This window comes from Sorghum bicolor, chromosome 4, assembly GCF_000003195.3.
Source record: "Sorghum bicolor cultivar BTx623 chromosome 4, Sorghum_bicolor_NCBIv3, whole genome shotgun sequence".
Lineage (NCBI taxonomy): Eukaryota > Viridiplantae > Streptophyta > Magnoliopsida > Poales > Poaceae > Sorghum > Sorghum bicolor.
Window position 1 is genome coordinate 56,939,277 of NC_012873.2, and position 13,068 is coordinate 56,952,344.

General features: G+C 56.8%; 1 protein-coding gene across 1 annotated transcript; it reads right to left on the reverse strand.

Annotated features, from left to right (window-relative positions):
• LOC8066163 (wall-associated receptor kinase 5) lies at positions 10,199-13,051 on the reverse strand. The gene is made up of 3 exons (XM_002454151.2): positions 11,867-13,051; positions 11,584-11,754; positions 10,199-11,472 (listed from the first exon to the last, which is right to left on the reverse strand). The coding sequence occupies exons 1-3, from the start codon at positions 12,819-12,821 to the stop codon at positions 10,271-10,273; spliced, it is 2,328 nt and encodes a 775-aa protein (XP_002454196.2). The 5' UTR covers positions 12,822-13,051; the 3' UTR covers positions 10,199-10,270.

Below are 13,068 nucleotides of genomic sequence, written 5' to 3' on the forward strand. Positions count from 1 at the left end.
GCAGGCATCGCAGGAGCATGCAGGCCCCCAACCCCAACCCCAAGCGTGACTGTCGCAGCGGCGGCGGTACCGACTGGGGCCTTTTGGGTGGACGGGACCGGGCCGGCGCGCCCCCACCTCTCTCGGCTCTCGGTGCGGGTACTGTCGGCAACGCCTGTCACGGCCTGATTGGACTGGGCTTGAGGAAATGGATAGGTGACCCTTTCTCTTCTTTTTTTTCTTTTTTTTTGGGAGGGCACAGCAATGGATGGATGGGTGCTGGGCACTAACGGCTACCGTCATGCATGCAGCGACCAGCTAGCTAGCAACGTTGGCGATAGAGAGATGGGAGCTAGGACGACGGTGCGTCGCTGCTATAGCTTCGTTCATCCGCTACGGATTAAAGTCTGGAATCATCAGATTGGAGAGAAAAGGGCATTTCAGAGTGGCATGTTCTTGCTTCAATCCAAGCGAAAGGGAACCGGCCGGGGATGTATTGATGCTATAAGCTTCATATTTAAGTCTTGTGTGTGTGTGTGTGTATGTGAGTATATAGTGTATTGATCGCCATCGAAAACAAGCATGGTGTTAACAGCAAAAAGTGATCAATGCGTGTGAAGGACTCCATGCAATGTTCATATATAGTGTCAAGACGATCGAAAAAATTATCTGGACCATCGCATTTGGAGTCAGAAGGACAAAAGAAAGGATTTGGGCTGAGTCTTTCAAGGCCAGCATACCCGGTTTCGTGACGATTTCGCTTTAGGGCCCGTTTACTTAGGCGTTCCTAGCCTGAAATGGCCCGGAATATTTTCAGCCCAGTATAAAATATCAAATGGCTCTAGACCCAAAACGGTTCTAGGCTATTTCAGTCAAAAACACGAACGGACCCTTAAGTGGTCTTGTCTGGCCTGTGCAAGCCCAAGGAAACCAGTTAAGCGAGTTTTTAAATCTGGCTAGGCCGTTTTTTTATTCGAAATTGGTTAAGAGTTTGAATCAGTTTTGGATCATGTTTTTGCAAGAAAAACTTAGAATCAATTGCCACAATGTGCATACCATGTAGGATCAATTGCCCTAACGAACTGGTATGAACCTTTATTGGACAACTTTAAAAGGTTTTAGACCCAAAAATGCAAATTAAAAGTTGATGGACCTAGTCGACACACACATGCAAGTTGACTGAACTAGAGCTCTCTTGGCATTATGAAGTTCCACATACAATTGTTTGTATCCAACAGAGAGGTTTAGCCGATTGAATTAATTTGGATTTGCTAATTCAACATTAAGGACTCTATTAGTATTTAGGGAGTAGCAAGAGTGCATTCACTCTTCTTATTAGACTTGGTTAGGTCAAGTGAGAGTTTGTTCTTGTAATTCCTGGTAAACAACATCAACTAGACAACTTGGTGGTATTGAGAAACTTAGTGATCTCTCAGAGACGATTGTAAATAGTTGTGTGTGATTCACCACGCCGAGTAGCGAAAAATCAACCATAGAGAACATTTAGTTCTTGCACGTATGAAGGGGGGGGGACTAAACACCCTTGCGCAGTGCTCCAACAGGGATGTGGAGAGTGTACACTCTCCAATACCTTGGAAAAATGTCGTCGTGTTCCTAACCTTTCTCGTTTATATTTGTGCAATTACTTTCATGTATTTACATTCTTAGAATTGCAATGCTAGACTAGAGTTGAAACTAGGGCGCAAAACTTTTGGTGATAGAAATGAGCTAAATGATAGGTTTTAATTTTGCAAAAGTTTTATATTAGTCTAATTCACCCCCTCCTCTTGATCCTTTTATAACCAAAGAATTTGCAGTAGGAACACCTAAATCTGTTGAAAAGAGTAGAAGAAAGCATGCTCACTTGTTTCTAATACTGAGAAATGGTGCCTACCAATGTCGCCAGTTACAATGCTTCTTGGAGAAGAGCCAAAGAGGACTGATGAGCAGTGTGGAATATGGAGTGTCTGCCACTGCAACTTGGGGGAGAAGACGAGCAGTTAGGGATGGGGAGTGCGTGGTCTTGGGCCTTGCTCACCTTCGGTTGCTGCCATGGTGCCGCTACAACTAAATGCAGCCACCAAGCCACCGCTGGACCCAACATTTTATTCAACAATGCCACACTTTTGTGAAGAGCAAGAGAGGAGTTAGGGTTAAGGCTATCTCCAACAGCCGTCACCTAAACAACATACCCATTCCAGGATTTGCGTCCTCCATAGGAAAAGAACAAAGCACCCAAAAATGGTCGCCTCCAATAGCAAACCCAATGCAAAAAGGGAGCCCCCGAGCGCCGCCTGCCTCCCTCCCCGCCGAGCACCATACGCCTCCCTCCCGGCTGAGCGCCGGCCACCTTCCTCCCCGCCGAGCCACTGAGCGCCCCCATCCATGGGCCCGCCTAGACGCACTGCGGTCCCGCCTCGTCATCGTCCTCATCATCTACTTCTAGCCTAAACCAGCTGCAGCTCGCGGCCGCCTGCGACCCCCCTTCTTAGCTTCGGTGTGGCGACCCCTAGGTGCTGCTCTCGTCGGACTAGGCTCCGATCGTCCCCTTCTAGTGGGCTCGATGCCTGGGTGGAGAAGCAGAAGGACGAAGAGAGGACCCATGTTTGCGTCACGCATCAACACTAACCCAAAATGTGTGGTTTGTTTGTCTAGTCTGTTGAGGTTGTTTTGGCCAGCAAAAGCACTATGAATAACCCATTTTTAGGTTTAGGTCACTTTGTTAGAGTCAATCTAACTACAAGAGAGGAATTTTTAATATGTCCAAAAAATTGGCCCACAAAGATGAGTGCTGCATTTTGGGCCCATGGGGATGTTTTTGCACATCTAAATTCAAGTCTGTTTAGCATTGTATTTGGGTAAAGCCAACTAACAATGGGCCTGATAACATAGCGACAAAAGAGAAATATCTTAGTGCTAGTGGTGAGGCTTGTGAGCAACTATATCTAGCTATAACTGCAAATTTCGAACCTTACTAAGTACTCCATCTATTCTAAATTATAAGATAGTTTGGTTTCAATAGATTTATTTCTTTAACTATGTATCTAGATATAGTGTATTATAAATATATAATAAAAGCCATATATATAAAAGCTAAAATGCCTTGCAGTTAGAGGGAGTACAAAAAATATAGCAGACAACTTTTTTTGTTACTATCTTTGCTGTAGTACTCAAGACAAACAACCCCCCCCCCCCCAATGAGTCATCATCACAACCACTAAAGGTATATATATGTATATAGACATAGTATATATATATATATATATATATATATATATATATATAAACATATAACAAAAGCTATATGTATATAGAAAAGTTAAAACGTCTTGTAATCCCCCCCAAACCCCACACACATACAGAGTCACCATCACAATTTTTTTTCTAGAACACGACTTCACGTGTATTTCATTAAGGAGGAAAAAGTTTGACAGTAGTACAGCGAAGAGAACCGAAAGAACAACCCCAGCGAGATGCCAGGAAGGTAGAAGAAACGCACGACGAACCACCAACGCGGACTACTCGCTAAGGGAATGCGCGACGACGGCCTCCAAGGCCCTGAACCCTGCCGACACCCACAGCTGCCCCTCCTGGACGATAGAACGGACCACGTCAATGGCGCTGGAGCGGAGGCCTTCGAAGGTCCTCCGGTTTCACTCTTTCCAGATTGACCAAGCGACTAGAAGGACAACGGAGTCAAAACCCCGGCGAAGCGCTCTAGGTAGCAGGCCACGCGAGGACAACCACCAATCGACGAGGGACGAGGGCGCGGCAGGCGGCTGCAGAGGTAGACGGAAGCTGCTAAGCAAACGGTGCCAGACCTCCCTCGCGAAAACACAGCCGAGCAGCAAGTGGTCGGCAGTCTCAACCTCTTGGTCGCAAAGAGCACAGGAGGCATCACCCTGCAGTCCGTGCATGTGCCGCCGATCACTGGTCCATAAGCGACCGCGCAATGCTAACCAAGCGAAGAACTTGACCTTAGGCGGAACCGAAGCCTTCCACAGCTGACGCGCACCAGGCAGAAGCGTGAGGCCATGGAAGAAGGCCTTGTACGCCGAGGAAGAGGAGTAGACCGCGTCAGGCGACCACCGCCACACAAACCGGTCCGGAACGCCTGGCTGCAGAACCACCGTCTCCAGTCGTTCCCAGAGGAGCACGTACTCAACAAGAACGTGCATTGTCAGCGCCCCGGAGATATGGCGCACCCATGCACGCTCTGCCACAGCATCTCTAACGGAGACTGAGAGGGAGCGGCGCCGGATCGCTTTGAACAGATTGGGCGCGAAGTTCTGTATGCGCCCCTCAGGAAGCCACCGATCCGTCCAGAACCTCGCGTGCGCGCCATCCCCCAGCTCGACAGAGGTCGAGGCGGCCATCATCTCGTGAACGATCGAGCCATCATTGGAGGGAAGCTGGGACCAAGCCGGCGCGTTCGGCTGACGCCTCTGCCATTCCCAACGTAAGCGGAGAGCAAAGCCAAGTGTACGAAGGTCCGGCAGCCCCAACCCACCGTAGATGCGAGGCGAACAAACAGAGATCCAGGCCACCTTGCACTTGCCAGCGGCGACCGACTCCGTGCCCACCCAGAGGAAGGCTCGGCGGTGCTTGTCGATATGCCGAATGGCCCATGGGGAGAGCACACAGGTAATCGACACATGCACCGGGATAGCGGACAGTGTGGACTGAGCTAGGGTGAGCCTCCCTGCCGTGGTGATCAGCCCGGCCTTCCACGTGGGGATGCGCAGCGCCACCGCGTCTACGAGGTGCTGCTCGACGGCGCGCGACAGCCTCCCCAAGGACAGAGGCGCTCCCAGGTAGCGACAAGGAAACAGCGATAGTTGACAAGGAAAAACCGCCTGCACTGCAGCTATCTGCTCATCTCAACACCGTATCGGGGAGAGCAAGCATTTGCTGACGTTGGTGAGCAGACCCGAGGCTCCCGCAAACAGCTCCAGGACGGACTTGATGCAAAGAAAATCACTTGCCTCAGGCGCAAGGAAAAGCACGACGTCGTCCGCGTACACGGCGAGGCGGTGCCCAAAGTGCCCACCTGGCAGCGGTGCGAGAAGACCGCGCCGATCAGCCTCCCGGATGAGTGAGCTGAGCACCTCCATCACCAGCACAAAAAGGAGGGGCGAGAGCGGGTCTCCCTGCCTCAATCCCCTGGCATGACAGATCCTCCTGCCTGGGCGTCCATTAACTACTACCTTCGTGCTAGCTGAGGAGAGCATGGCAGACACCCAATCGCGGAAGGCAAGGGGGAAGCCGAGGCGTTCAAGCACCTGGAGCAGGAAAGTCCATGAGATCGAGTCGAATGCTTTGGCGATGTCAATCTTGAGCAAGACGCACGGCCACCTGCCCTTGTGCAGCCACCGACAGTAAAGCTGGACCGAACGAAAATTATCATGGATACGTCGTCCGCGAATGAAAGCCGTCTGGTTGGCGTGCACCACATCATCCATGAACGGAGATAACCTGGAGGCCAGGGCCTTGGAGAAAAGCTTGGAGAAGCTATGCATGAGGCTGATGGGCCGGTAGTCCCGCAGGCCCAGCGCGGCTTCTTTCTTGCGTAGGAGCACCATGGAGGCAGCGTTAATGAGGTAGAAGCTGCGCCAATCCTGGCTCCAGAGCGCCCTGAACGCCTCACAAATATCGTCCTTGATGATCGACCACGTCGCACGGTAGAAGCGGCCCGTGAAGCCGTCCGGCCTAGGCGCCCTGTCCTGCGGCGTGTCAAAGACAGCCCGGGAGATCTCATCAACAGTGAACTCCGCTGCCAACTCTGAGAGGTCGAGGCGAGGCAAATCCAGGCGCTCCAAGTCAATTGTGTGCAAGCGGCGGAAACGAGAACCAAAGATGGCGTTGTAATAGTCGTAAACCGCCAATGATTTTGCCTCCTCCGTCGTGAACAGCACGCCTTCATGCTCAAAGGGGTGGAGGTAGTTTTTGCGCCTCCTGTGACACGCTTGGAGGTGGAAAAAACGTGTGTTTGCGTCCCCTTCACTCAAAAATCTGCAACGTGACTTCTGTCGGGCGATCGTGCGTTGTAAGGAGGCGAGGCCCAACGTCATGGCCTTAAGATCAGCGCGCAGCGATAATTCGACGGGGGACAGGTCCCTGGATTCTTGCGCGACGTTGAGTTCAGAGATCACCACTCGCGCCATTGCTAGCTGCAGCCGCACACTGCCCACCTTGGTGGCCGCCCAGCTCTTGAGAGCATTGGCCACGGCCCTCAGCTTGGCGTCAATCCGCCGACACATGTCTCCCTGAGCTCCAGCCCCATGCCAGGCGAGCGCCACGACCTCCAGGAACCCCTCAACCTTGGGCCAGAACGCCTCGAAACGGAACGTAGGGCGAGCCCATGGTTCGGTGCTCAGCACCAGGACCAAAGGGGCATGATCGGAAGCGTCCGTGGAGCGACAATGCAAGTAGTGGAAGGGGTGTGCCTCAAGCCACGGCACCGTGGCGAAGACTCTGTCGATGCGTTCCATAGTCGGCCTAGCACGTTCGTTGCTCCACGTGAAGCGGCGTCCGTGGAGGTGGAGCTCCTCAATGCTGAGCATGTCAATGGAGCGCCTAAATCTTGACATCATCCTGCGGTTAAGCCTGTCGTTGTTCTTATCCTGCGCCTGGTAGATCAGGTTGAAGTCTCCGCAGATTAACCATGCTCCTAAGCACAACGTGGCCAGACCCTCCAGCTCTTGGAGGAAAGACTCCTTCAGAGCGAGGTCAGACGGCCCGTAGACGGTGGTGAGCCAAAATTCATGCACTTGGTCCGCGGCCAAAGGCAACAGCCAAACAGAAATGCAGGAAGAGGAAATATTGTGTTGTGCAGCCTGCCAGACGTCTTTACGCCAAGCTGCCAGGATCCCTCCCGAAGCCCCTACTGATGGCAAAATCAAGTAATCGAAATCGGCACCCAGCAGCTCACTTAGCATAACATCAGAGAACAGTTGCACTTTTGTTTCCTGGAGGCAGACAACAGAAACGGCCTCCAGAATGACGACATCACGAACACAAACACGGCTGGCACGGCTGTTCAAGCCGCGGACATTCCAGAACAAGAACTTGTTGTCCGACATGGAAAACAGCTGGGCGACGAAGCTGAGGGGCGCGTCTAGGGGTCGAGCACGACACCCGCTACCCGACGGCCGGCTGCCGGGAACAGCTCCCGCATTGCTTCACTCTTGGAGGCCGACAAAGGCTCACGAAACACCCTACGAAACTTGTTGTTGATGTTAGAGTTAGGGGCTTGGGGAGGAGCAGTAGGGGAGCGAACGGGTCTCCATTTCTTGAGCAAGACCTTTCTAGCTTGTGCTTCCGGCTTGGGCTCCCTTAGGTGCGCAGACTGAGCAAGGCGTGAACTACGTCGCGGCATCGGTGCAGCGGACGTGCGGCGCGGGCTGGCGGCACGGGAGACACGACGGATGGGGGACTCCAGCAGCAAGGGAGGGCTGAGAGGCACCCTGAAATCGTCAATGAAGCTTGACAAGGACGGCCGCAGCAGCTCGGCGTCGGTGCACACCGCAGCATCTGAGGCATCCTCGTTGACCCGAGCATCCTGGACAGCAGGTTGGGACGCCACCACGGTGGCGACATCCCCAGACTGAAGCAGCACCGTGCCAGACGTAGGCGCTGAGGCCGCTCCCACTGAAGATGCAGCCTCCGCCAAGCAGCCCTGCGCGCAGGCGTCGGAGGTCCCAGGCCCGCCGAAGGCCAGCTCGCTTTCAACACAGTCCTTGAACCAATCATCGTGGGAGGGGGTAGGGGGCGGGACGCAGCAGCTGCCCCCGTGAAGAAGAATGGGGGCGATGTTGAGAAATGCACCGACGACGCCCGGACAGGTCGGGGTAGAAGGCTCACGGCGAAGAAAAATGGACGGCGAGGGCGCAGACGAACCTGACCCCGTGAGCGTAGCAAGCCGAGCTAGGGTGGAGGGGCAGGGCTCCAACGATCGAGCGCGAGCCTGCAGCACGTCACGGCCCCGAACACCGGGAGCGAGCGGGCAATGGAGATCTCCCACCCGCACAAAGCCGCAAGAGGGGGCGAAGGGGGACGCGCGCTGGTGCAGCTGGAGGCCACCCCCAGCCGGAGCTGGGGCGTCCTCAACCTCGCCGTCCCCAGCGGCATCCCCACCGAACGGCCCATCGGGCGGCACGTCATCGAAAGGAGGTTGCCCGGGCGCCGGGAGCTCCCAGCCACCCGCCTCCTGCTGTACGCCCCTAGGGGAACCTGGAGGTGAGCTGAAGTCTTGAATAGCGACGAGCCGAACCTTGATTAGGTAGAGAAGGCCTGCGAGGTGATCATCCGGTGGCGCGACGCCCCCTAGAACAGGCTCCGGGATGAAGATGAGGTTGCGGTCGACGACGAAGGCTGGGTGCTTGCACCACGCAGTGACAAAGAAATCCCTGTCGTCATCATCCTCGCGGTCCCGCAGCAAGGACTCCTCAATGTTCGCACATGCCGGCCCCAACACAGTCTGAGCCACCTGGACACTCCTCGCGTGTAGAGGAACACGCGAAAGGGCGAGCAAAACCTTGAACTTGAAAGTACCCAAGTGAGCAAGAGTGGTGCGTCGCCAAGGATACCAGACCATTGGAAGAGCCGACGGACGCCTCGAAGCGAGAACACGGTCGCGGTCTGCGCCGTGCTGAAATCGGACGACAAAATCCTCAGGAAAGTGCCGCCGAACATCGAACTCTCCTGCCGTCAACCCGAAATGCTGCACAAGATGGTCGCGGAGCATCGCCGTGGACACTGATGGACGATTACCAGCAACATTGGCCACCAAGGCGAGGCGAAGCGAGTCCTCCGCCGCCTGCACCGCAGGAGACCGCAGAACAACCACCATAGGCGCACGGGGCCTGCGAGGGAGCAGCTCGCCCCCGGAGATCGCCACAGGCCCAGGGGCCGCAACCATGTCCGGGGCCACAACGGCCTCCTGGACAGGGGGGACACCGGGGGGCGGCTCATGGGCGGGTGGTGGAGGCGGCGGAGGTGGCGGTGGCGGCGGCGGAGGAGGTGCCGACTGTCGTTGGGAAGACTCCTCCGGGCTGGGCGCTCTGCAGCAGTGAGGCACAGAAGGCGCACATCCAGACGAGACGGAGCGCCCGGAGACAGTGTCCGCCGAGCCTGAACGTCTCCCCCCAGCGCGCGGTGCTTGAGCTCGGCGAGACGACCCGCGACCGCCACCACGCCCATCCGACGGAGATCTCGGCCGCTTGGCCCCCACGTTGAAGCTGGTAACGGTGAACGGACACGAGGCTGCGTGGTGGCCCTCGGCCCAGCAGTTGTAGCACTTCGCCGGCCACTTGCAAGAAGCCCGGAGGTGGCCGGAGCCGAGGCAATTGAAGCAGAGCCCATTCAGTCCGGGTGGGGCTCGACGGCGAACGAGAGCGACCCAAACGGCGGCTCTTCACTTGGTAGAAACCATCAGCGTCCGGGGAGCCAACGGCGCGTGGCGGGTGCGAGGCTGGGGAGCGGCTATTCACTGGCGACCCCCGCGGCGACTCAGGGTGAGTGCGGCGAGCAGCGGCCATGAAGCCCTCAATCCGCCTGCCTGCCCGGCGGTGGCGGTGTCGGGCGCGGCGACGGGCTCGCCGGCGCTTGGCCCCGGGGGCAGCCTCCTTGCCCCGCTCGGAGAGGGTGGGCGCGGGAGGCGACGGCGATAGCGGGGCCCCAGGCTCGTTAGCCGCACCGTCGTCATCTTCATCCTCCGAGAGCTCGAAGTCGCTGAAGTGGACCCTCTCCCCGCTTCCACGGCTGAGAGCTTCCAGCAGTCCGGCCGGGGAGCCAACCTCCAGCGCCTCCTCAACCTCGTCAGCCCAGCTCCGGCGCGAGCTTGACCCCAGCTCCATGGGAAGCGCCAGATCTGGGCACGGAAGGAGGCGGCGGAGAGGCTCGCGAGGGAAAAACTTACGGTGTAGGAGGGAGCTGAGCGCGAGCAGGCACCAGATCCGTGCAGCGCGAGGGCGGGGGGGGGGGGGCTCAGAGGGGCGGCGGCGAGGCCATCGGAGCCGGGGCGCGGCGGGGCGGCGGAGTCGCTACCCTTCTCAACTCATGCCATCTGTCCAGTACTCACCATCACAATTCACAACCACTAAAGGTCACTTTGTAGATCTCCTCTTTTTCCCCTGATTTTTTGTTGAAATAGGAAATGATTCTCTATGAAAAATGATTCAGTTGCTGAAAGTGATTTTGTATAATGAACTCTGCTGACTGCTGTTGAAGTGGTAATGGTATTAATAAGATGTTAGTGAATCAGCTGGGGATAGCTGTCTTTAAACGGGCCCTAACGTGGAGACCTAATTCCAATGTACGCCGTATCAGTAAAACTGATATTCCGACTGGTACTAAGTTCAATTTCTGAGGCCGTGCTCGGCGATCCACCACCAAGCAATGCCAGAATCTCCTCGGAGTTCTGCCGACCCCAGGGATGCTGGGACACCCTACTCAGCCTGTCTAGCTCTTCCGCGACCTGTCTCATCGACGGCCTCTTGTCGCCGGTCATCTCCAGGCATTGCTTGGCCAGCTCCGCGACCTGCTCGAGCAGCTCGAAGCTCTGCTCGCCCTTCACCTGCTCGTCCAGTATCTCCTCAAGGCGGTCCTCGCCGAGTACCAGGAGGAACTGCGACGACAGGTACTTCTCCTCCTCGAGCTCCTCCAGGTTGAGCGCCTTCCGGCACGTCAGCAGCTCCAGCAGGACGACGCCGAAGCTGTACACGTCGCTCTTGTCCGTCAGCTTGCACGTCCTCATGTACTCGGGGTCCAGGTACCCGCAGGTCCCCTGCACCAGCGTCACGAGCTGTGCCTGGTCTGTCGGCGCCATCGCCGAGGCCCCGAAGTCGGAGACCTTGGCGGTGTAGTCCTCGTCCAGGAGTATGTTGGACGTCTTCACGTCGCCGTGGATGATGGGAGGCGACGCCCACGAGTGCAGGTACGCGAGCGCCTCGGCGGCCTGGTGCGCGATCCTGAGGCGGAGCGCCAACGGGATGCGCGGCGCGCCGCGGCCGCGGTCGCGGTCGCGCCCGCCGTGGATGAGGCGGTACAGGGTGCCGTTGGGGATGTACTTGTACACCAGCATCGGGACCTCCACCTCGAGGCAGCAGCCGTAGAGCTTGACGACGTTCCGGTGGTTGATCTGCGACAGGATGAGCATCTCCTTGCCGAACTCCTTCTTCTGCCGCTCGTTGGCCAGCCGGCACTTCTTGATCGCCACGGCCGTGCCGTCCTTGGTGGTGCCGCGGTACACGGTGCCGTTGCCGCCCTTGCCGATCACGTTGCGCTCGTCGAACTTGTTGGTCGCCGCCTCCAGCTCCTCCTGGGTGAAGAGCGTGAAGGAGAGGCCCTGCCTCGACTTCATCTCCTCGAACAGCAGGAGGCCGCCGTGCTGCTTGAAGTACTCGCTTTTGATCCTGGCGAGCCGCCTCTTCTCGTGGATCATGTAGAGGCAGGTCGCCGTGACGATCAGGACGACAACGCCGCTGGTAACACCTTCAGGAAGAGAGACCCAGACCATTACGTTATCTGCGGTGGTTGGATCATCTATCTATTCAACTTTTAATTAGCGTTCGCCGCAGGGAAGAAGAAAAAAAGGATGCCTACCAATGGCGATCTGCCACCCGATTTGGGTTTTCTTGTCCTCGCACGTTCCATTGTAGGCGTTGCCCGTCGTCTTGTCAGGGCACGCGCAGTAGAATGATCCAATCGTGTTGACACATGTACCCGGAACAGAGCACGGGTAGCTGAATCTTGCATCTTCGCACTCGTTAATATCTGCGAAATCAAACGTTAACTTGGCCTACTACCAATGGCGAATTTAATTTCTTTATTTATGTGACGCGCCAGAGACGAAGACACAGTAGGACTAGGAGGAAGGGAAGAGCACCTTGGCAGCCGTTGAGCAGGTAGGGGTTGCCGTCGTATCCGGCGGAGCAGTTGCAGAGGTATCCCCGGCCCTTGCCGTACTTGGAGTCGATGCACTCGCTGTTGCTACTGACGCAGGCGTACGCCGACGCGTTCCGCTTGGCCTCCTGGCAGGTCTTGTTCCCGATGGCCCAGTCGAGCACGAGCGGCACCTTGCCGTCGTTGTCCGCCATGAACGCGTCGGTGGTGACGAACGTGGTGCGGAAGTCGAAGGCGGCGGCCTCCAGGAGCACGGCGTAGCTGCAGGCGCTGAAGTTGGCGATCCCGGAGGTGTTGAACTTGTCCTCGTACGACACCCAGTACGCGTTGAGGTCGCTGGGGATGGCGGTCTGGCAGCACCCGAAGCCGGCGCAGGAGCCGTTCTCCAGCCGCCGCACGCCGGGGCACATGGCCATGCACCCGGTCATGTACGTGTCGGCGTCCGCGCTGTCGTTGAGCGACCGGATGTAGGCCAGCGAGTTGCAGCCGATGACCGTGAACCGGTTCTGCGCGTCGTTGATGCGGAAGTTGGTGATGGACATGTTGTACCACCAGTTGTGCTGCTCGTTCATCGCCCGCGTCGACGCGTTGTAGCACCACGGGTTGATGATGTTGTAGATGCGCAGCTGCCCCAGGCGCACCGACATGTCCATCACCTCGATCTGGTAGTTGTACAGCCGGAGCCGGCCGTCGTCCGTGCGGTTGCAGGTGAGCACGAACGTCCAGTCCCCCGTCTCGAGGTGGCACCCGGGGCCGACGCCGAACGGGTAGGGGATGTCGATGTCGCCGCACCGCCGCAGGCACGTCGCGCTCGGCTGCATCGCCGCCCCCGCTGCCGCCGCCGCCGGCAGCGCCCAGAGGACCGACGCGGCGAACAGCGCAAGGATCATGGTTCTTGCGGTCTCCCAGCCTCTCGCGGCGGCGTAATTAGGAGGCATGGCCTGGCTGGCAGGAGCGCTGTTAACCTATGGTGAATTGGTGATTACTGATTAGGTTGCTCTCTGAACTAATCGAGAGGCTTTTAATCTGGCCATGCATTCTGCGCTTGTTTTACTTTGAAGAGATCAAAACGCAGGTGTTTTCACTCGCACGCAGGACGAATTGACTTCACTACACGATACCGACAGGTATGTGGCAAATTTCAAAGGAGAGACGCCTCTTTTTCTGATGTGGCGTCGCGGTAGT